Consider the following 24,155-nt stretch of genomic DNA (forward strand, 5'->3'; position numbering starts at 1 on the left):
GTTGCCCAGAGAAGTTGTGAATATCATCTGCCTGGAAATGTTCAAGGCCAGACTGGATGGGGCTTTGAGGAACCTGGTCTAGTGGAAGGTGCCCATGGCCATGGCAGGGGCTTGTACCTAGATCTTCAAAGTCCCTTTAAACCTAAACCATTCTATAATTCTATGACGCTTCAGCTTCCCCCAGAATATTTGTGTTTGAGCCCTCGATCGTGCTATGTATTGATTTACCAAGCACTTGCTGTTCCGCGTTGTAGCAGCAGAAATTGATGTTGCTGCTCGGAGAGGTGTCCTAGTTACACCCCTGCTGTCCTGCACAAAACTCGCGTCAGTGAACTCCGGGCGAGCTTCACACTGCCATCTAGTGATTAAGGTCTTCTTTCCCTGCTCTGCACTAGCAGCAAAAGGATACAACCACGATCTTAATTGCACAAGGCTGAGATAATAGGTAGGTTTACATTCCACGGCTTCTGGTGGAATAGAGATGAGTGGCACATGTGATGGAGAACAGTCACACCCCTAAGAAGTTTACACAGGACAGCTAATGTAGACGTTCTGAGGTAGGATTCTCAGCTAAATTTGATGAAGTTTCTGTTAGCTTATCTTGCCAAGTACTTGTAGAAACCCAATTAAGTGCTTGATTTGGTGGACTTGTTCTGAATTTTCACCTGCAGACACTTGTGTTCCTCTTTACATACTATCATGCTTTTTTTTTTTTTCTCTCTTTCTTTCTTCTGGAAGTTCAGTGCCCACCCTTGCAACAGAAGGTCGGGTATCTTTTCAAAGCATGCAAAAGGAGGCCCAGAATTAGTAAACATCTTCCTCTCTAAACAATGTGAACAGCATCATTTCTGATTCAAGAATGCGTTCCCCATTTTCAAAGTCCTGCTTCCAAAGGGTGTAAGCTCTTAATCCAAGTGATGCAGTAAGATAAAAGGATGCTAAGAACAGAGAAGGCATGAACAGGGAAAATGATCATGTTATTTGTTGCTGATTTCTGCTTGGTACAGATCATCCCAATTTGAACACATAAGCATTAGATAACATATCATGGGAAAACCAAATTATTACCTACTTTATAGCATATCTCTATTCTCTGTTTCAGATTTCATCCACTGTTTGTCTGTATTGAGTAGGCACCAATACAGAGGGTACACTGTACACAGAGTAATTTAAAATGCAACATTATTCATGGCCAGAATCATACAGACCAGTCCAGACTGCCAGGGATTCTGGAAAACACCTGTTATACAATAAAAATAATGTATTTTTTATAGTCAAATGCAATTCCCTCCCCCCTTTTCTGTTACAATGTATTGTACAAAGAACCTGACAGTACAGCCTTACTGGGTAGAAAATGTTTCAACCTGATACATTTAACAGAGAAGATTATTTAGAATAAAAACTAAATATTGGAGGATATTTGGCATCTGTGGTCCAGAAGTAAAATGCCATACTGCCACATGAACAGGCTTATCAAAACTCAGCCAAGCATTGTCTCACCCAAGTTTTCTAAATCAATCTGCCTTAAGCAGAACATACACTAGGGAACCAGACACCTTATCCCACAATGCCAGGAATGTGCAAAAGGCACTAATGCTCAGAAAAAGGCGTGAGCTAGACTGAGGAGTATTTTTCATATTATTGTATCTGCTATGCCATATCTGGGACAATATCTGAGACACAGTTCAAAGTGTCACTAAGATATTCTTTGTCCACTGACATGCACAGGGGAAACAACAGCTACAGTGGCTCCCCTGCCTATTTTGAACTTGCAATAGTGAAGTCACAAGTGATGTGGAAAAGGCTGACGTTCTCAATGACTTCTTTACCTCAGTCTTCACTGCAAGGCCCCCAGCCACACTTCTGGAGTCATGGAAGATAATGGCAGGGACTGGGAGGAAGAACTGCCCATCATAAGTGAAGATCAGGTTCATGATCACCTGAAGAACCTGAAAGTGTTCAAGTCCATGGGACCTGACAGGATACACCCATGGGTACTGAGAAAACTGGCAGATGAGGTTGCTAAACCCCTCTCTATTATATTCCAAAAGTCCTGGCAGTCTGGGGAAGTCCTCACTTACTGGAAAAGGGCAAACATTACTCCCATTTTCAAAAAGGGGAAGAAGGAAGAACCAGGGAACTACAGGCCAGTCAGTCTCACCTCTGTGCCTGGTAAGATTCTCCTGGAGGCACTACTGAGACAGAAGAATAGTGAAGAGGTGATTTGGGTTTACCAAGGACAAATCCTGGTGGCCTTCTATGAACAGGTGACAACATTAATAGATGAGGGGAGAGCAACTGATGTCATTTACCTGGACCTGAGCAAAGCCTTTGACACTGTCCCACACCACATCCTGGTCTCCAAACTGGTGACACATGGGTTTGATGGGTGGACCACGAGATGGATAAAGAACTGGCTTGATGGCCACACCCAAAGAGTGGCTGTCAATGGCTCCATGTCCCAGTGCAGGCCAGTGACAAGCGGAGTCCCTCAGGGATCAGTCCTGGGACCAGTCTTGTTCAACATCTTTGTTGGTGCCATGGACAGTGGCATTGAGTGCACCCTGAGCAAGTTTGCTGATGACACCAAGCTGTGTGGTGCAGCAGACACAATGGAGGGAAGGGATGGCATCCAGAGGGACCTTGACAGGCTGGAGAGGTGGGCACAAGCCAACCTCATGAGGTTCAACAAGACCAAGTGCAAGGTCCTGCATCTGGGTCGAGGCAATCCCAAGCACAAATCCAGGCTGGGCAGTGACTGGCTAGAAAGCAGCCCTGAGAAGAGGGACTTGGGGGTGCTGGTGGATGAGAAGCTCAACAGGAGCTGTCAGTGTGCACTTGCAGGCCAGAAAGCCAACCAGATCCTGGGCTGCATCAGGAGAAGCGTGGCCAGCAGGTCAAGGGAGGTGTTCTCCTCCTCTACTCAGCTCTGGTGAGACCCCACCTGGAGTACTGTGTCCAGTTCTGGAGCCCCTATTACAAGAGGGATATGGACATGCTGGAACATGTCCAGAGGAGGGCCACCAAGATGATCAAAGGGCTGGAGCACCTCTCCTATGAGGACAGACTGAAAGAGTTGGGTTTGTTCAGTCTGGAGGAGAGAAGGCTCTGAGGTGACCTTCTTGTGGTCTTCCAGTATCTGAAGGGAGCCTACAAGAAAGCTGGGGAGGGACTATTTAGGATATCAGGTAGTGACAGGACTAGGGGGAATGGAATAAAGCTGGAAGTGGGGAGATTCAGACTAGAAGTGAGGAAGAAGTTCTTCCCCATGAGAGTGGTGAGAACCTGGAATGGGTTGTCCAGGGAGGTGGTTGAGGCCACCCATCCCTGGAGGTGTTCAAGGTCAGGCTGGATGAGGCTCTGGCCAGCCTGATCTAGTGTGAGGTGTCCCTGCCCATGGCAGGGGGGTTGGAACTAGATGATCCTTGTGGTCCCTTCCAACCCTGACTGATTCTATGATTCTAAGTCCACTAGGACTTGCAATGCCTTTGTGTGAGCTCACAAGGGATGACCCCATACCATCTTTTAATGTTATTTCATTACTCCTTTTGTTCTAAAACACATAGGAATTTTAAGGCATCCTCCCTGTAGGAGGATACTGCTCTCAAACAAGACCCATTTGAAGAGCACGATCCTAATCTGCCTCAGCACAGCAAGGCAGCAACGGACAGAAGAATTTTGTGCTAGCTGAGGTAGTTTTGTACTGAATAGATTAGGTAGGACTTGCATGCTGTTTTGACAGCTAAGTTGCAGAGACAATAAGTTGGAAGCTTAGACAGATACAGCTAGACCAAAGTAAGAACATCAGCCTCTCATAAAAGCAGATATAAGAAATTACTCAACATGCTTTAATAATTCTTCATACTCCACTGAATGTTCCAATTACGCTGATTTATAAGGGGCAGTTGTACCATTACAGATTTCTATTTATGCACAACTCGTCAGTAATAAAATTGTACATGAGTTACATCACTACACACAATCAGCAATAACACTATAAATTTTCTTGTATAGATGAACTCTTTGGTGTTTCCCCTAATCATATGTAGTCAGTACCTCCAAGTTAGTCATCTAACACTTTCTATTGTAGAGATCCTTTTCTCTACACCACATACCTTTTCTCAAGCTCCCACTTCAATGAGAAATATTTTTGTTTTGGGAGTATTTTGAAATTAAAGTCTTGGTAGCTGCATTTGCAACCCGTCTGGGCAACCAGTATTTCTGAATCTGGCTGACTACCACAAAAGTGGAGTGCCCTTTGAAGAGAATTTTAGAGCTTCCTTTGCAATCCAAATGATAGTAAACACAAACATTTGAAAGAAAAAAAAATCAAATATTTCTGTTAAAACATTAAGACCTTTTAAATTTTATTTTTATTTGTTCATTTGTTTGAGACTCCATTCTCCAGCTTGGGTTTTTGTTGTTGTTTTTGTTTTTTTCTTAGGGTCTTTTGGTAATATTTATTTTACATGAGACAGGTTATTTTTGTTAGAGTACATATTTGATTATTTCTTTCTCAGTAAACTTAGCTCAGAAGTGATGTTATCTTTGTAAGCATGCTTGTATTACCAGCATAAAACCCTATTAACCTTGTCAGTAGATGACTCTTTACTGATTACTTCTAGAGATACTTTTTGAGCATGAAAAAGCCATAAGTTGACCATACCATAAGAAAATAATCAAAGAGTTTTGTAAGAGAATCCCATCATTCTTGACACAGAAGCATGAAAGGTCTACATCTTTCCTCAGACCACAACAGACTAAGAGGTCACATCCCAAAATACACTGTCCCCTTAGGACAAGTTATTTTCTCTGAAATTCATGTCAGTGTCTGTAAAGAATACTCTGCCTTATTTCAGGGCCCTGATTTTTTTTTTTTTTTTTTAATAAAAGATATCAGAACTTATGCAGAGGCAAAGCCTTGTTTTTTCTTAATTGATGATGCTTACTTTAAGGACTGCATTTGCCTGTTGTATCTCTCTGAGCTTTCTTGACTGGTAGTGACAAGTATGTTGCTTTGTCCTTAAGGTCTTGAAAATCCTGTCCAATCAGTATTCCACATTTAGTATAGTTTCAATTAGAAGCAATTCACAGGGGTAGAAATATATACTTCTTGATCTAAGATGGAGTTTCAACTATGGTAAAAAAAAAGGACAAGAAAAATAAAATGGTGGGGATGGGGAGAAGGTTTGCAGAAAATGCAGGTAACATCTCCAAAAGTTTGAAGTTCATGTCCATTTTAAATGGTCATCTATCAGTGTAAAAATCTTTACTGCTGGGAAACCAGCAAAAAGCATTAAAAGAAATTACACAGCTTTCATATGTTAATTCCTCTCCCTGTAAGTTGTTCTAAATTTGAAGAATGCATTGAATGAATGTATTTTAAGTGTTTAAAATAATACACAGTATGGTTTAATTGCAACAGCAGCTCTTAATGTTTAGTATCAGGAAGACTGTTTACATTATGGTATAAATAATCCTATTTGTTTCTTCCCTTTGTCACAGAATATATTTGGTTGGGAGAGACCTTCAAGATCATCCAGTCCAACCTTTGACCCAGTATTGAAGGGTCAATACCAGACCATGGTCCCAGGTGCCAGGATAACATGCCATTTAAACACCTCCAGGGATGATGACTCCCCCACTACCCTGGGCAGACCGTTCCAGCGTGTGATAAGCCTTTCAGTGAGAAAATATTTCCTATTATCCATCCTGGTGCACCTTGCATCCATTTCCTCTAGTTCTGTTGCTTGACAGCAAGGAGAAGAAGCTGGCCCCGTCCTCACTCCAACCTCCCCTCAGAGAGTTGTAGAGAGTGATGAGGTCCCCCCTCAGCCTCTTCTCCAGACTGAACAACCCCAGCTCCCTCAGATGCTCCTTGTAGATCACATGCTCCAGGCCCTTCATGAGCCTTGTTGCCCTTCTCTGAACATGCTCCAGCACTTATGTCCTTCTTATAAGTGAGAGGCCCAGAACTGAACACAGTATTTCAGGTGTGACCTTGCCAGTGCTGAGTTCCTGCTGACCACACTGTTTCTAACAAGCCAGGATGCCACTGGCTTTCTTGGCTACCTGGGCACACTGCTGACTCTTTAGTCAACTGTGAGCCAATACCCCCAGGTCCCTCTCCAAGTTGCAGATTTCCAACCACACACCCCCAGGTCTATAGCTTACCCTGGGGCTCTTGTGACCCAGGTGTGAGACCTGACACTTGGCCTTGTTGAATCTCATAGAATAAGCCTTGCCCCATTGGTCTAACCTGTCTAGATCCTGCCGTAAAGCTTCCCTACCCTCTAGTAGATCAACACACACATCCAGTTTGGTGTAATCTGCAAATTTACTGAGTGTGCACTCAATCTTCTCATCCAGGTCATTAATAAAGATTAATATTAAAGAGGATAGACCTCAGTACTGACCCCTGGGGAACAGCACTCTTCGGGCCTGGCCAACCAGCCACTCTTTTATCCTCTAAAGAGCACACTTACCCAAGCCTCTTCTCACTGATGACAAGTGAAAAGACTAGAGGAAATGAATGCAAAGTGCACGAGGGGAGATTTAAGGCTGGATATTAGGAAGTAATTCTTCACTGAAAGGGTTATCAAACATTGGAATGGTCTGCCCCCTGGGATAGTCCCTGGAGAACTTCAAGTGGCATATGAACCTCACAATTAGGATATGGTTTAGTGTTCACCCTTCAGTACTGGGTTGAAGGTTGGACTGGATGATCTTCAAGGTCTCTTCCAACCAGATATATTCTGTGATCAGGATGTTATCTTACACGCGTTCCAAGAACCTCCAGGACTGCTTCCTGTCTAAGGTAAATTGAAAAGTTGCCCACAAGAACGAGGGTTAGTGATTTCTGAGACCTTACCCCAGGAACCTGTAAAACACTTCCTCATCCTGGATGTGGGGTCATGTGGAAGAAAATATTTATTAGACAAGCACTCTATGGTAAGAACACAGTTTGAAACAGCCATTTACTGGTAACAGGGCAGATACAGCCGTTTACTTGTACAGGTATACACACTCTTCGCAGTTCTATGCTCCAGATGCCTTCAATCTTTCACAAAGCGGAGGAAAAATATTTCTTGGCTGAATACATGCATGGAAGATATTAAAAGCCTAGAGGAGCAATAAGGTTAAGACATTAAATGCAAATAAGTCTTCAATAAAATCATTCATTTCCTGCCAGTTCAATGAAGATACGTACCATAACCAGCTTATCTCTTCTGACCTATGACTCCAGTTTGGTCTGATTACAGAGTGTGAAGATGAAATAAACCCAAAACATTTTAGATTTTTATTTGTATAAATAATTAAAAAACCCGAACAAATAAAACACAAAAACACCACTACCACAAAAAAAAAAACATAAAACCAAACGGTTTTGTCGGTAGGCCGACAAAAAACAAACCTAAAACACCAACAAACCCAAAAACCCTACATAGACCTTCAAAACATTTTTCCTGGCTGTGCAGATGAGAATTCAAGGCTCCGCTGCATCAAGTGTACTAAAAAGATTCAGTCAGACTTTTTTAATTATAAAATGACACTTGGTATTAGTTGCATACAAGAGCTCCTGCTGTCAGCATCACATAGCTGCTCTCCTACAAACAACTATTAAACCTGCTTGCACTTATACAGAGGTTACTTTGTATCCACAAGACAGACACTGAGCTGCTGGAGCATGTCCAAAGGGCATTGAAGCTGCCGACAGGGTCTAGAGCACAAGTCTTCTGAGGAGTGGCTGAGGGAATGGAGGTTTGTTTTAGCCTGAAGAAGGCTAAGGAGAGACCTTATTGCACTCTACAACTACCTGAAAGGAGGTTGTGAGGGTTAGTCTCCTCTCTCAAGTAACAAGCTATAGGACAAGAGGAAGGTTGTGTGTGACGATGTTTAAGTTGCATATTAGCAAAAAAGTCTTCACAGACACAGTAAAACACGGGAAGAGGCTTCTCAGGGAAGCGGTGTAGTCCCCATCCCTGCAGGGATTTAAAAGACATGTAGATGCAGTGCTTAGGGACATGGTTTAGTGGTGACTTGGCAGTGATGGGTTACCAGTTGGACTTGCTTAGTTTAAATGTCTCACAACCAAAACCTCTTATGATTCTATACCTGCAGTCATTACTACAGATGTGACTGTTAAAAACTTCAAGTAGCTAAGCTACAGCATGAGAAATCAGTTTAGGGCCTCAAAAATTTCTGTATTATTTTAAAAGAAACCCTTTATCACATTTCTGTAATTTAGGTTTAACACATTTCTTGATTGCACCTAGAGCTAACACCAGTAGCAGAAATGACCCAAGGTTAGGTAGTACTGCACACTCTTCTTTCATTGCAATACCTCTTCACCATGGGAGGACAACACCGGATTTTAAACTAGTTGATGATCCTACTTAGTACTGCTTCAGAATACCTTCAGAGCTTAACAGTGTTTTGTTCCATGTTCAGTTACTGCTGGTGGTCGGCCAGTGAGCTCTGTTCTGTGCTTGAGCTGTGTTTGTTCTTAAGCGACCTCCCAACGTATCTCCAGTATTTCTTTCGGATGGTGTCTTTTTCATTAGCAAGAATTTCACACAACTATGAAAGAATATGTAAAGATTGGATTGTTATACCAAAAGCTTAAAGAATCCTTAATTATAAAATTCATACAACATATGGTTTAGTCAGTACTAAATGAGCCTTAGCAACATTTGTTTTATTTACCAGATTTGCAAGTGCCCAACAATCTCGAATTGATGTCAACTCCAACTGGTAGTTAGCCAGTCTGATACTGCACCAAAAAAAAAAAAAAATCACTCCAGCCCTATTTCAGTTTCAGCTGCTTCCCTGTGCCTTCTTTCCATGCCTACCACTAACCTATTCCAGCCTATTTGGCTTGTAATATACTGCAGTATACTTGTGACTTCCTGACAAGTTTGACTGTCTTCTAGCAATCTAGCAGGCTGTAAACTGCTTCGTTCAAAGCAGTGGAGGAATGTCACGCTCGTCAATCTTCAGTACACTCAGTAAGACAGGAGATGTTTTGTTTATGCTTTTTCTCTTAGACTGCCCCAAAAGGATCCTTCATGCACATCAGTAACCTCTTACAATATGTTAGAGCTGGTAGATAGTTTTATATGTTCTGAGTTGTATTTTTATCTGGGTAAGCAGTGAGGCACAGCAGAAGTCAATTGTATTCACACGACATGCTGTGAAAAATGTATATTGTGTGAACACTGCCTACAAATGTTCTAGTTAATTCCTTTTTATCAGGTAGATGCCATTGTCTTACTCAGTGAACCTGAGCTGAGAAAAAAGTGCTTTGATACCTAAATTGATGAAGAAGTCAAACTCAGTGAAATAGTATAAAGGGACATCAATCTGGGAGGTACAACTGCACTTGTTTACTCTCTGGTTCCGGAACACAAAGGAAAATATTTAAGAACAATGCTGGAACACAGAGACTCCAGGCAAGAGCTGCAGTTCGCATTACACTGAGTTCCAGACTGTCTCACAGTGAATGAAAAATGTTCTTGTAAAAAACACACTGCCAACTACAGCAAGGAGTTCTGCAAATATAGCACAGGCAGATAAAGAACACTGCTGAAGTAATTTATTCTCTGTAAGAAATGGTGCCTAACATTCCATCCTGACATCCCCAGCACCTGCTGGCCTTTAAGCTAATTCTGCTAGCTTTCTTGGAGCTAGAAGCGCAAAGGTAGCTTGAGATTGTTTAGATACAGACATTCTGAAAAACAAGATTCACTTTACAGAAAAGAAAGTGAGTTCATGCTACAAAGTTATCACTGGAAACACCTTGACTTTTCAAACAACTCCTTTCTTCTGCAGGTAATATTAGAAACATTCCTTCACTACCAGGTGAAGAAAACTTAGTGATTTTGTAACCAGCAAGTTATTTATAGATAAACTCATGAGACCCTTGAGATTATCTGACTTTCAAGTTAAACTCTTTAGAGAGCTCCTAGGGATCAAGTAACCAGTTCTACGTATAAAAATCAACCCCATTTTGTTGGAATAAATGCCATTCCTAAGAATTAAAACCAAGTCTCCAAACATACCTCCAATGCCTTGTTCAGTGTTTCTTCCTTGTTATCACACTGGTTTTCGAGCATATCTTCATATATGTCCACAAGAAAAGCAATCAGGTAGGGTGAACTGTGGCTAGGCTGTAAATTTAACAGTTGCTCTAACAGCTTTGGATACTTAGAAAGACCATAGTCCTGCAGAATCCTAGAAGAGAGAATTACATGCTTGAAACACAATGGGGAATCTAGTGTGAAGAATTACATTTGTTACAACTCCTTTCTTTGGAGATCAGTTTTGAAATAAGGTTGTAAATACAATTAAGGCAGAAAGTAAGCAGCATGCAGCAATAATACAGCTTAATGTTGTAGTAAGCTACTATAGTGATGTTCAACTGAATAGAAATTAAGACTAAAAGCATTCTCATTACTTCCCACTCAAATCTCTTTCCAACCCAGTAACACTACAGGTCAAGGTTTTACAAGCACGAGAAATTCCTCCCACAAGAACTACAGGGACAGAAACAGCGGAAAGTTAGAGAAATTAGGTTAACATACTAACTCCTTGCAGAGGTCTCTGCCTGCCTGCTTAAGCACAGAACACCAAGATGAACAGCAACAAGCTCTTTCCAATTAAGAACCAGGCATAAGACACCTACAGATATTCTCTCTGCCCCACAGAGAAGGATGCCTCACCCTTTTAAATAGTTCCAAGCACTTTCATTATGTGGCACTGCTGTGATTATCTCAAGAGTGTATCTACAAGAAAAAGATAATAGGTCATGAATGCAGCTACTAACAATGCAGTTAAAAATTATTGTGCTTAGATGCTCCCAAATACACTAGTCTGTATTTCAGAACCCTTTACAGGTCATCTCATCTGGGCCATAGACCAAAAACATCTCTCAAGTCTCAGAGAGGCAGACACTGGGAGGCAGACATTGTTTTAAATTCTGAAGGGTTCAACTTGCTGCATTTTATACAATGAGTTAGCGGTCTCAAAAATATTATCACTAACATAAAGAAACAACATGATGGGAGAGTGTCTTGATGCTCAAAAATGGCTGAAAAGGTCTGGAGAAACTGAAGCACTAGGTTAGCTAATGTCAACATGGCTGCATCTGGTATGGTCTGTACTCATCTGCACAACGTTTTTTTTCATGAGGCTGCACCTGAGACAACTCACAGACAGGCGGAGCTTGAGCTTTCAGATCACTCAGCCTTCTGCTGCAGGTCTTTTAAAGTAGCAGTTAGGCAACTCTGCAAGCAGTTGTCTTGAACACAGCACCATGTATAAGCAGATCAAGAGTGGATGTCAGATCTAACCTCTGGAGAGAAAAACCTGGAAATATTCATGCTTGCTCAGATTCATTAATCTGCAGTAAAGTGAAAGTATAACTTACAGCAGCCTACAAAAACCATGAAAGGGTTAGGGACTGGGATTATCCATGAACAATGTTACCAAGGCACCTATTCAGCGATTTAGTCTTCTGAAGAGTAAATCCAAAAAATTGCAGTACTTTCTTTTCAGTGCTTCTTCACTTTAGTTATGCAAATATGTTTGCCTATCAACCCTGATCAGCAATCTGATGTGTGAAAACCATACAAGAAATTGTCCCTTAACATTAGTAGTAGTAAAATAAATGGCTCGAAGCACACCACATTGAAACAGTTTCCAAAGCTCATTTTCCTCAAAACGAGCCAACCTACACAGGTTGTGTCTTGTGCTGACCACATACACCTGAAAGCTTTCTTTTTCCAGCTGCAGCAAATTCTTCTCAAAACACAATTTCTCTTCTTACAATCCAAGACCATATCATTTTTACATCATTGTGGCTACTGTACAACTAAACCAGCAGTTTAGTACAACACTGAGAGTGCCTCTCCTTTCAAGCTTTCTAGGGGTAAGCTGCAAGACACTAATGAACAGCATAACTTATATGGGTCTAGTGTCACAATTTTTCTGTGTAGTTCCATGCAAAAATATGCACTACAGCTAAATGGTCATAAAAAGCCTGAAGTTTTGTTTGCACAAAAATGAGTATGGTGGGAAGACATGTTCATAAAAATAGTTTGCCCATGGTAAGCATCAGTACTACTTATATCAGTGGTACTGAACGTATCCGTATACACACCACACCGTGATCTGTAATCCATGAAATTTAGCCCCAAAACTGCATTAAAACCATGAAAGACAAGCCCACAGGGCCTGTGAAGTATTCATTTGCTTTCATGCAATGGAGAAGGCTTAGTGTGAGCACAAACAACATTACTAACTGGACTTCTCTGTCTAGGATTGCTGGATCATCATAGCCAGTGGTGTTGAAAATTACAAAGTGTCGTTGGTTCCAAACAGAGTTGTTTCTCACATCTTCTCTCAAAAGCTGGTCTACATACTCCAGTTCATTGTCCCATAATTTGAACTCCTATGGAAAGGGAAGGAAGATACAACATCACAATTTAAGTTTTTATTTTTTAAAATATATTGTCTTTGCTACTAAGTTCTCTGAACATTGGATACAGAGACTTCTTTAAAGTAAACAAAGTTCAAAGAAAAATAAGGAAGAATGCACTAGGAACATGCTACACTCTTCAGTTGCACACAATGTTATTAGTGTGTCATTAAATTTACACGCATAACAGTAAGCAGCCAGTGACAGACCTTTTTGAACTTGCTTCCTAAAATGCAAGTTTACAGTGAATGCCTACCACATTGAAATGCAATTGTTTTTCTTCCTTCAGCCTTAAGAAACAAAGTGCAGATTGTATTTAAGAAGCAAAACTCTACAAGTTGAGCAGATCATTTAGATCATCCAGAATTCTGTGGATAGAATACCTGAATAACCCATTGTCTGTGTTGCCACGCATGGTAATTTTTGGCATCTTGGTTAAGAATATCCGCAATGAACTCAAGCTCTTGGGATGGATCTTGCAGCCACTCCACCAACACCCGTCTGTGATGCCTAGAGACAGAAAGAGGAATCTCTTTTTAGAATAGCGTAACACTCTTTTGTTAATGTGTGGTCTATATTAAAGCAGCATATAGCAACTGTGCCAGTTTGAAAACAAGAAACAAAACAAACCCACTACTTAAATACTTCAAATTAAATATACCAAAACACTTAACTTGGCTCCAAGAAACACGATGTATACTTATACTACAGCAAATTCCAACTATACACATATACTGGCTAATCACCTCCTTTAAACAACTTATGTTGACTTGAGGCAAAGTGTTTCCATTTTTAACATTCAAAGACAAAGTCCTTAGCAGAATAAAATTTTCTAGTACTATGCAATGCTACAGGCTTAGGAAAAAAAAAAAAAGCTGCCTGGCTGAAAAGGATCTCAGGGTGTTGGTTGACAGCTGGCTGAACACAAGCTCAGGTGGCCAGGAAGGCCAACAGCATCCTGGCCTGTATCAGAAATGCCATGGCCAGCAGGAGCAGGTAAGCAATTGCGCCCCTGCATTCAGCACTGGTGAGACTGCACGTCGAGTACTGCACCCAGTTTGGTGCACTAGAGTATAAGAAATATACTGAGGTACTGGAGTGGATACAGAGAAGGGCAGCAAAGATGATGAGAGGTTTGGAGAGCATGTCTTACAAGCAGAGGCTGAGGGAACTGGGATTGTTTAGCTGGATAAGAGGAGACTGAAAGGAGACCTTATTGCCCTCTACAACTACCTAAAAGATCATTGTAGTGAGTTGACCTCTTCTCCCAAGGAACTAATGACAGGACAAGAGATAATGGCCTCAAGCTGCACCAGGAGAGGTTTAGATTGGGTAAGAGGAAGAATTTCTTTACTGAAAGAGAGGTGAGTCATTGGAATAGGCTGCCCAGAGAAGTTGTGCAGTTATTGTCCTTGGAGGTGTTAAAAAAATTTAGTAAATGTGGCATTTTTGGGACATGGTCTAGCGGTCATGGAAGTGTTGGGCAGAAGGTTGAACTTGATCTTAGAGGTCTTTTTCAACCTTAATGATTCTATGATTCTACTGGCCTCCTGAGCTGGTTGATGGGGTCAAGGAGCAGTGTTGTACTCCTGAAACCCATGTGGAATTAGTTCGAGACTTGTTGAGTCACTTGGATATTCACAAGTCCATGGGACCTGATGGGATTCATCCTAGGGTGCTGAAAGAGCTGGCAGATGAGCTGGCCAAGCCTCTCTCCATCATTTTCCACCAGTCCTGGCTCACTGGAGAGGTCCCAGAAGACTGGAAACTGGCCAATGTGACACCCATCCACAAGAAGGGATGGACAGAAGAACCTGGGAACTACAGGCCTGTCAGCCTGACCTCAGTGCCAGGGAAAATCATGGAGCAGATTGTCTTGGGGGCAATCACTGCGCACCTGAAGGATGGCCAAGGAATCAGGCCCAGCCAACATGGATTTAGGAAGGGCAGGTCCTGCCTCACCAACCTGATCTCCTTCTATGATCAGGTAACCAGCCTGGTGGACGTAGGAAAGGCTGTGGATGTAGTCTACCTGGACTTCAGCAAGGCCTCTGACACTGTCCCCCACAGCAAACTCCTGGCCAAGCTGTCAGCCGTGGCTTGGACAGCAGCACTCTGCACTGGGTTAGGAACTGGCTGGAGGGCAGAGCCCAGAGAGTGGTGGTGAATGGTGCCACTGCCAGCTGGCAGCCTGTCACTAGTGGTGTCCCCCAGGGATCAGTGCTGGGCCCCATCCTGTTCAATATCTTTATTGATGATCTGGATGAGGGGATTGAGTCCATCATCAGTAAATTTGCAGATGACACCAAGCTGGGAGCAGGTGTTGATCTGTTAGAAGGTAGAAGGGCTCTGCAGAGGGACCTTGACTGGCTGGACAGATGGGCAGAGTCCAACATTCAACATATCCAAGTGCCAGGTGCTGCACTTTGGCCAAAACAACCCCATGCAGAGCTACAGGCTGGGGTCAGAGTGGCTGGAGAGCAGCCAGGCAGAAAGGGACCTGGGGGTACTGGTCGACAGCCGCCTGAACATGAGCCAGCAGTGTGCCCAGGTGGCCAAGAGAGCCAATGGCATCCTGGCCTACATCAGGCATAGTGTGGCCAGCAGGAGCAGGGAGGTCATTGTACCCCTGTACACAGCACTGGTTAGGCCACACCTTGAGTCCTGTGTCCAGTTCTGGGCCCCTCAGTTTAGGGAAGATGTTGAATTGCTGGAGCATGTCCAGAGAAGGGCAACGAGGCTGGTGAGAGCCCTTGAGCACAAGCCCTATGAGGAGAGGCTGAGGGAGCTGGGACTGTTTAGCCTGGAGAAGAGGAGGCTCAGGGGTGACCTCATTGCTGTCTACAACTACCTGAAGGGAGGTTGTAGCCAGGAGGGGTTTGGTCTCTTCTGCCAGGCAACCAGCACCAGAACAGGAGGACACAGTCTCAAGCTGTGCCAGGGGAGGTTTAGGCTGGAGGTGAGGAGAAAGTTCTTCACAGAGAGAGTGGTTGGCCATTGGAATGGGCTGCCCAGGGAGGTGGTGGAGTCACCATCCCTGGAGGTGTTCAAGAGGGGATTGGACGTGGCACTTGGTGCCATGGTTTAGATAGTCATGAGGTTTAGGGTGACAGGTTGGACTCGATGATCTTTGAGGTCTCTTCCAGCCTTCTTGATTCTATGATTCTATGATTCTGTAATTTCTCTAGCAATAACAATGGTGTTGTTTTGGGTATTCCCATTCACTTGGGAAAACCCCAACAACTGGTACACAAACTCCAAAAGCAAATAAAAATATCATTTATATGTGTCTTTTTGTCTTTTCACAAGTTATTTTTTTTAATCTGTTAGACTTACTTTGACACTTCAAAAACCGAAATCAAAGGGAAACAAAACCTTTTTAACTTGTCATAATCACATCTTTAGAACAAACTGCTAAAGAGGACTGTGGCTGTGACACCAATTCTACTCCACTTAACTCCTCCACTACTGCCACTGCACTAGATGCAGGAAGCAACTCAACTTCTAGGATCAATGACAACAACTTTAGACAATTAACAAAACAAAAATTAGCTGCAAAAAAATTAGGAACTGAAAAGCAAGCATGATTTTACCAGACTTGGTAGTTCTTTGGCTGATCTTCGATGATAGCTGTAATATACTTAAGTTCCTCATGGAGATCCTTTCCCAAAGACTGCAATAGAACTCTCCGAAAATGCCTGTGTAGAAAAGTCAAGCCTTCAAAAACTACAACACGTCTTTCCCAGAAGTCAGAGGAGCATACCAAAGAACCTTTGGTCACAATTCTTCTAATAAACATTGATTTAAGAAGAGTGTAAAAAGCTGAACCACACACCTATTTCTGCTATAGGCCATTCAATTACACAACAATGGAAAACTGGAATACAACTGGTTACAACAGTATGTTATCTAAGATCACAGCAATCCCGTTTCAGATTAACCTCTCCTTACTTGCACTAGTCTTATCATCCCTGATATTATGACGTACTTAAAATAATGTAAACTTTTCAAGTTTGTTCAAGTTGGGAAAAATGACATACAAGAGGTATTTGTTAGCATTAATGAAATAAAAGGTCATATTCTGATCATCAAAAATTCATTGTTTAACCATTACCTAACTGAACCTGACAGATCTTGTAAACCACACGATTTCATTATTATTCAGCAGGAAATAGCAGTTATCATACTTTCTTGCCTGTCAGGTGAGGGCATCTTCAGCATTTGTCAAAGCCCGTATTATCGGGTAGGTTGTCTAATTTTAAACAGAGAAGGTTTTTTGTAACTAATTCTGCACTGATTGATAATATCTCAAAGCCAAATGAATGAAAACGACTAATTCAAAAAGATATACAGAAAATACTGAACAAAGGCTTTCTTCAGAAGTTCAGTGCAGGTCTACACTACTCCTCCATGTAAACTCAGCTAGTCATGCCTTGATTAGACTAACAAAATTAGTAAAGACTAGCCATCAAACGATGACAGGAACAATCCCAAGATTATCACTTACCATACTGTGTAGTTTGCAGCATTTAACGCGATAGCATCTATTGTTAGTTTGAAAGCTCTTTCGCTTCTCTCATCCCGCTGCAGAACAGCCCGGAAGTAATCATAGACATCTTGAACTAAACAGAGAACAGCATCTTATCCAAGGCTATGAGACAATGGCCTGATTAGGGGGTAAGGTCAATAACTCTTTAAAGTTACTTCCTATTTTCTGTACTTTAAATATATCTCTTTAAAATGACTCCTACACCTTGCTCTGACAGCGCTGTTGAATAAAACCTCTAAATACTACCACCACCAAAATATCTTAAAGATACGCCACATGAATGATAGCCAAAATAACCAGCAAAGCTCCCTGATGCTTACCCACACTACTTCACCAGATGCAGTAACTTCCTAAGTCTCGCAGTTGTGGGCTAGAAATGCCTTACTCGGTGAACAAGACTGCTGCGTTACCTCTTAAGCCGTACAAATTTAATATAAAACTTTAGCTATTAACATCTCAGATGAAGATACAACTTCAAAGACACTTGGTGAAAACATCACACATAACCACCATAAAATAATAAATGTTAATTTCTTCGTAGAAAGAAATTTCTGCTCTAGAAAACATGTTTTCTATGATGTTGTTTGCTTTTACAATGCTAAGGAAAGGTATGAGTGTATCAGTACAGAACATAATTAAAACTTACATTTTTCATTGTAGATGATCTGAACGACAGGATTTGGGCCATCATTTTGAGGGACAGGTTTAATATCTGCCCATTCCTCTCTGTCCCTGTAAACACATGTTTTTGTCTTTTCAATGCTTCTAAAAAGCACAAAACGTTATTACTCAAACCACTACAGGCACAAACCTATATCCAGCTACATATACTTGCTCCCAAGGGTTACTATTAATTCCACTGTATTATCGTCTGTAACACACAGATCTGCACAATAAAGGTGGTAGTGACATGCGTAACCGTATCAAAATGTAGTTGTAAGGCAACTTGAGAGAGGAAATTTGACAATCACCAGCTCTCAAGACTGTCATAGTCGCAGCACTGTGACTTGAGTTTGCACAGTACGGGATACCGGTGGCTTTCAGTCACCGGCTAGCCGCATTTTCCGCCCTAAGCCTTTCCGCTCTAGCTGTGGCCTTGAGACAGGAATAGCTGGAAGCTGTGGCATTGATGCCCCATTCGTTAGCCCAGGCCTCTCTCACCGACCCACCCAGCCTTCTCCACCCCTCAGGCTTCCAGCGGCCTGCCCGGCCGGGCCAGTGAGGTAATACCTGTACATCACGTAGTCAACCTCCTTCTCGTTCTCCAACTCCATCTCAAGCTCCTCATTATCTTCCCCATTATCGTCCTCCTCCAACTCCACCTTAAGCTCCTTATTATCCTCCTCCGACTCCACCTCAAACTGCCCCCGCCTCCTCTTCATCGTCACCATCCTATTCACCAGGCAGCTGCCACAGCACACAACAAACCCCCCCCCCCCCCCCCGCTCCCTCATCCTGCCCCACAAAACCCCTTCGGTCGCTTCCGGAGGCGCACACGCCTCATGTTGGCGTGACGTCACGCTCTACACCTCCATCGCCGTGGTGCCCATGGCGAAGGAGCCCTGTCCCGGGCGCTCGGGGGAGGCGCCGCCATGCCCGTACCTGTAGGGTACGTAGCCGGTGTCGTCCCCAACCTCCTTCTCTTCTACGAGGTGTCCGAAGCCGCCCTCTAGCTCGCTGCTGCCGTCCTCCAGCTGCTGCTGCACTGCTGCCGTTCCCTCTGCCGCCATCGCGCACGCTGCCGCTTCCGGGTTCTGGTAGAAACATAGAGGTCGGTGCGGCGGGGCAGAGCGCTTGCGTGCCTCACCATCGCCTCCCCTGGCGCGGAGGGCGGCGGCCTGCACGCCGCCAGGATGGCTGGCCTCTGCCCACAGAGACAAGGCTTGTTCCGCCAGCGCCCAAGGCTTTCATCTGAGGATCTGCACGTTAACCATCGGAAGCCTACAAGGGGAGGCGGCGGGAGGTTGGGCCTAGGGCTGAGCCCGTGCCATACAGGGTAGTGCTTACCGGTTATTCAACTGGCTGCCGTCCACTCTGCAGTGTTTTATGCTTCATTTTCACCACTGTAAACCGAAACATGTGATAAGTGATGTGAAGGGTGGCACTACAATGCCAGCAGTAGAATATCTCCCACGGGAACCTACTGTAATACCAGTACTGGGGTTTGCAGGTACAAGGCCATGAGGCCAACAGCACTGGACTGTTACTGTGAGAACAAATGGAGAAACGAAGACTTCAGGAAATGCTGCTGCAGCACCTGAGCTGGAAACTTGGAAAACTGCACAGCAGGTCTTGGCATTACTGATAGTCAGGCATTAAAGTGGTGCAGGCATGGAGGCTTGCAAAACTGCACCATTTTAGAGATGAACATCCTGACAGGGCAAGGCTGAAGAATCTCGTCTCTGTAAAAGGTGGAATTAGAGCAGGCTTTGAAACAGTTGTGTAACCAGTGGGTGAAATTAGGGAAAGCAGGTGACCCTCTAAGGTGATATTGGTCAGCAGGTCCAAGTAGCTGAGCCAAAGATGGTCATTAGAAAAAGCACCTGACCCAGTATTACAGGTTCATATTCTGGGGTGTGCTGAGATGCTTTAGAGTAAGGAGGGTTAAAGTCATGCAGAACACTTGTGTAGTAAAGGGTGTGCATACATTTGCATCTGTGCTATATATTAAGGGAGGTGGAAAATCATTCCATGTGTGATGGTTTAAGTCTAATTCTGGGATGCTGAGGTTGAAAGGGTTGTAGGCAAGAAGAATGGTGCCAGAGTAGCAGTGATTGAGTATAAATGCGTGGCTGCAAATCAAAACACAAGATCGGGATCAAGGATAAATAAGGCCCACAGGTGGCTCTTCTGTGACTGAGCAGCTTTGTCTCTGGGAAATCATTTGACCTCTGTACTTTCCTTGCTTCTCTGCCCCAAACTGACCAACAAGGTATTCCATTCCATATACTTCAGCATAAGCTGAGGGATCACAAGGGTGGAGATCTCTTCTTCAATGGCCGGCATATGAGGAGGAGTCTGTCCTTTCCCTTCTGCCTTTGATCCCAGTCTATGTGTTCCTGAATCCAGTTCCAGAGTCCAGCTACTAAATCTGGTTCCCATCTGCTGTGGGATCCAGTCTGTGACTTCTGCAGTGCCTGCACACAGCATTAGTGTGGACAGTGATGAGGGGTGTGTGTGCATTTTTGTGGGCTTGATATTTTCTTTGTATGTCTTTAATTTTACTGTTAGTATTTGCATTAAAGAAGTTTTAGTTTTCCAGTTCCTCTCTCTCCCATATTTCCTTTCTTGTCCCCTTTGGGAGGGGAGAGTGGTTAAGAGAGAGCATCCCTCACTCATCTGGTGGCTGGCCCAACATTAACTCTGGACAACAGATCAGTGGAAATCAGACATATGAATGAGAGAAGCCTCAAAGGCAGCAAATTCTATTTTGTAGAAGACAGAGCAGAAAGGACAGTCGTTATTCCTGACTTTCGGAGGGAATAGTTGCATTTTTGAGTTTGTTAAATACCACGAGTTCTCCATGGGCAGAAGGCGATTGAGACAGATATTTAATCAGTTTTATTAGCACTGCTGTTTAAATAAGAATTTGGGGTTTTTGGTTGTGCTAACTCCAGAACTAACAAAACTAACAAATAATGATCTGCCATTGCTTACGATGGCATCATCTTTACCAGCTTTTAACATGGATTGCAGACAAGCTAAATGCTGCAACAGGAGGTAATTTCTTCAGAGTGGCATAGGACAAGAAATTACCTGAGCTACTCTGATGGCAGCTACTGGATGAAGCTGGTCCAAGAATATATTTCTGGTGATATAGGGAGGACAGCAGTTAGGATAGCTATCCCACTGCCCTCAGGAATAGATTCTGTGTTTTCAGTCTGAACCTGTGAGTTGTTAGGGGTCTGTAGACTGCTTCTGGAGGCTTCAGGGATGTTAACTGAAAAGAGCAAGCTTGTTGCAGGAAGCTGAAGCATTACAAACAAGTTGTGTCCTCATGAGAGCAATTTAAGTGTCTGCCAGCTGAGGAAGCTTGAAAGCCATAACCGAGTTTTTAAATGACAGGGAGGAAAAAATAAAACACCCTAACAAAACCAACCAAACAAAACCAACCAAAAAACACCCAAACAAATTGGATGACAGCTGCAATGAAGCTTTGAACAGAGTAGAGGATACCTAAATCTGTTGTGTCTCAGCACTGTTCTGTTTATTGCTTGTTTCTATTATAGGAGGAGCCTGATACTTGAGCACATTTGGAGCTCTGTGGTGTAGTATGTGCAGCAAGATGTTGGTTCTGCTCCAAATGGGCTACAGGAAAGCATAGCTATAGAAGAAGTGGGGGGCAAAGCCAGGATGGAGGGGTCACTGAAACTTCTACAGAAAGCTGGATTCAGGTTGTCCAGTTGGGTGCTCCTGTGAGCCTCTCAAGAAGGCTGCAGGAATGAATAAAGTAAGGAGCTGAGCTGTGTGTGACATCTGCACAGTTTGCATCACCCATGCATTTCAGTCAAGGCACATCAGGTGTTCCTTCTGCCACTTCTGAGATTCTTCTCCCTCCATCTGCTCTTACAAGAAACCACCTCCCTTGCACATTCCCTGCCTGCCATGTCTTGTTTAGAAGCAGCAGAGAGAGCATTTCCCACTGTTTGCATAAAAATACAAATACACTTGAAGCGTGTGGGTATTGGACATCTCTCTGTTAATGCAAATATGTTCTATATGAGATAGAGTTGTTTTAAGTACGAACATGAGGAGTTCATGCCTGTGCACTGGGTGGATAAATGCGGGCTCTGTCCTGAGCCAGCCAAGGCGGCTTCAGACTACGTATCTTTCACTACAAATAGCAAACGCCAAAAACTGCGAAAAGGAAAGCGCAGCCTGTGGAAACGTGGAGCTGACAGACAGGGCCGTGTCCTCATCGCTACGCCCGGCCCGGCGGGGCGCAGTCCGGGGGCAAGGCGGGGCCTGCTGCGGGACGCTGCTGCAGCGCTTCGCCGCGGGGACGCGGCTGCGGGCCCTCTGAACGCCCCCGGTCGGACGTCCCCGCGCTGCCGGGCTGCTGTCTCCCGTGATGCGCTGCTTTTTCTGACAGCCCTCTGGTTTGCTGCAGTCAGTCTACGAGCTGGTCGAGACGGCACGGACTAACGTAACAGCACGGTTGTAAAAGAATAAAACGACTAACAGCCCACTTATGCCAATAGCTACAGAAATTAGTGAACGGACATTCTGGTGGTTTTGTGGTGGTGGGTTTTTTTGTTTGTTTGTTTGTGTGTGTGTGTGAAGTCTTCTAGCGCGGGACTTGCAGGAAGAGCAGTCGAGCGGGATGGATGTGATGGTGCTCTTAGGCCGGTTACCCCTCTGCTTTTCGTCTTCGGAGCCTTAGGGACTGAAAAATGCGCGGAACACCCCGCCAACTCCGCCAGCACCGCGGTGGGCGGAGGGAGGCGGCAGGCGGCTCTGCACCACCCCGCCTCGGGGCCCCAGGCAGCAGTCGTCCGGCACCCGCCCCCCTCGCTCACCGAGTCGATGCACAAACTGAAAGTAAAATACCCAAATCCCCACCCCAAAGCCCCTGAAATCCGATCAGAGGGGGCAACGGTGGTGAAGCAGAAGAGACTTTCTCGGGGTGAGTACAGCGGCGAGCGGCCGCCGGAGGATGCCCGACCCACGCATACGGAGTAGGGCTGGGGCTGCGGGCTCGAGAAGGGTGCAGGTGAGGGGCAGACACAGCCTCGGCTGTGATGCTGCGGCCTGAGAAACGCAGCGAGGCACGGCTGGAAGGAGAGGTGTTTGAGTGGGAAGTTTGTTAGGGAGCTACTCCTACCGCAGGACAGCCGTGGGTGGTGATGTATCCTTCTTTTCTTAAATCGTCATGGCCTCCGCTCGGCCTGACCGAGGCAGGGGAACGCTGGAAGTTCATCTTTGCGAGAGGAGCTGGGAGAGGACAGAGCCTGCTGTTGCCCATTCCGAATACGACCCGCACCGTACCGCTGGGTGAAAGTAGCGACACACACACACACACACATTTGCCCTGCGAATGCAAGAATGAAGTCATGAGTCAGTGCAGTACCCTGGAGCAACTGGTACAGCGGCGGTGCCCGCTCTAGAAGGATATATAAAACTGGAAAGATTACTACTTTTTCACTGGGACAGAGGGTAGGGGGACATTCAGTGTCGTCATCAGAGTTTTACTTTTTGCTATGCGCAGGATAGGATGTGTGGTATTAAAAATACTGTTCTGCTTCAAGGTGTGCCTTGAGTAGATTTTCACCAGCACAGTTGTGAGCAGAACCGAGCCCTTTCCCCTTCTGGTGCCTCATTTGGCTGTAATGTAGGAGGCAAAGATGAGGAAAAGGCTTTGTAAAAGAATCCTACATGATTTGAAAGGCGCTCAGCTGGCAGCTGTGCCCTTCTGTGCCTACACAAAACCTTCAAAAGCAGCTCTGTTATGCAGACAGAACTCACACAGCATGGTTATGTGCGAGGTTTGCTAAAGAGGCTTTTCTGATGTTTGATGAGAAGGAATGAATGCATATGGTAGTGGAAATGGAAATATGATATTTTTTTTTCTCTGGTTTCCAGTGCCACAGAAGTGGTACTAATGGCAGGCAGTATTTTTTTTTTTTTTGATCTATCCCTCTTTGTCAGGTTTCTGGAATTTTAAGTGGGATTAGTATGGAGGGAAAACTATCATGTTCATGCACATGGAGACAATACAGCCACATATACCTTCTTTTCATAGCAAACCAGTTTAAATTACAGGAGGCATATCTCTCTGTGTGTTTCTGCTTTAGGAGCTTTTAGAATATCCATCTTTTCAAACTTCTCTGCCTAGAAAAGTTCAGTCTTATCTTCCACACATCTTTTTCTGTTGTTGTTTTTTGTTTGTCTGGGTTTTTTGGTTTTGTTTTTTTTTTTTTTTAGATGAAGCTGGAACTCTTGTTGTCAGGAGTTGGGATTTTCACACAATAACATCCAGGATGCAGCAAAATAGTAGGACTCTGTGAAAGCTAAAAAAAACAAAACCATCAGGTAAGGCCAGTAGCTGTTTTGAGGAGAGGCAGACCAGCATAGATGTAGATTACAGGGAAAGGGAAACTTGTTAAATTCAAATGTTTAAGTGTAGCA

At 43.9% G+C, this 24,155-nt stretch overlaps 1 protein-coding gene across 1 annotated transcript; it reads right to left on the reverse strand.

The window, feature by feature from the left end:
* Nucleotides 1–6,858: 6,858 nt before the first annotated feature.
* On the reverse strand, nucleotides 6,859–20,033 carry FNTA (farnesyltransferase, CAAX box, alpha). Its single transcript, XM_054397612.1, has 10 exons — nucleotides 19,953–20,033; nucleotides 18,630–18,931; nucleotides 17,674–17,759; nucleotides 16,986–17,100; nucleotides 16,072–16,176; nucleotides 12,862–12,988; nucleotides 12,303–12,451; nucleotides 10,722–10,784; nucleotides 10,062–10,233; nucleotides 6,859–8,580 (listed from the first exon to the last, which is right to left on the reverse strand). Exons 1-10 carry the CDS (start codon nucleotides 20,031–20,033, stop codon nucleotides 8,452–8,454), a joined length of 1,329 nt encoding a protein of 442 aa, XP_054253587.1. The 3' UTR covers nucleotides 6,859–8,451.
* Between the last annotated feature and the right edge of the window lie 4,122 nt (nucleotides 20,034–24,155).

This window comes from Indicator indicator, chromosome Z (genome assembly GCF_027791375.1).
Source record: "Indicator indicator isolate 239-I01 chromosome Z, UM_Iind_1.1, whole genome shotgun sequence".
Taxonomy (NCBI): Eukaryota; Metazoa; Chordata; class Aves; order Piciformes; family Indicatoridae; genus Indicator; species Indicator indicator.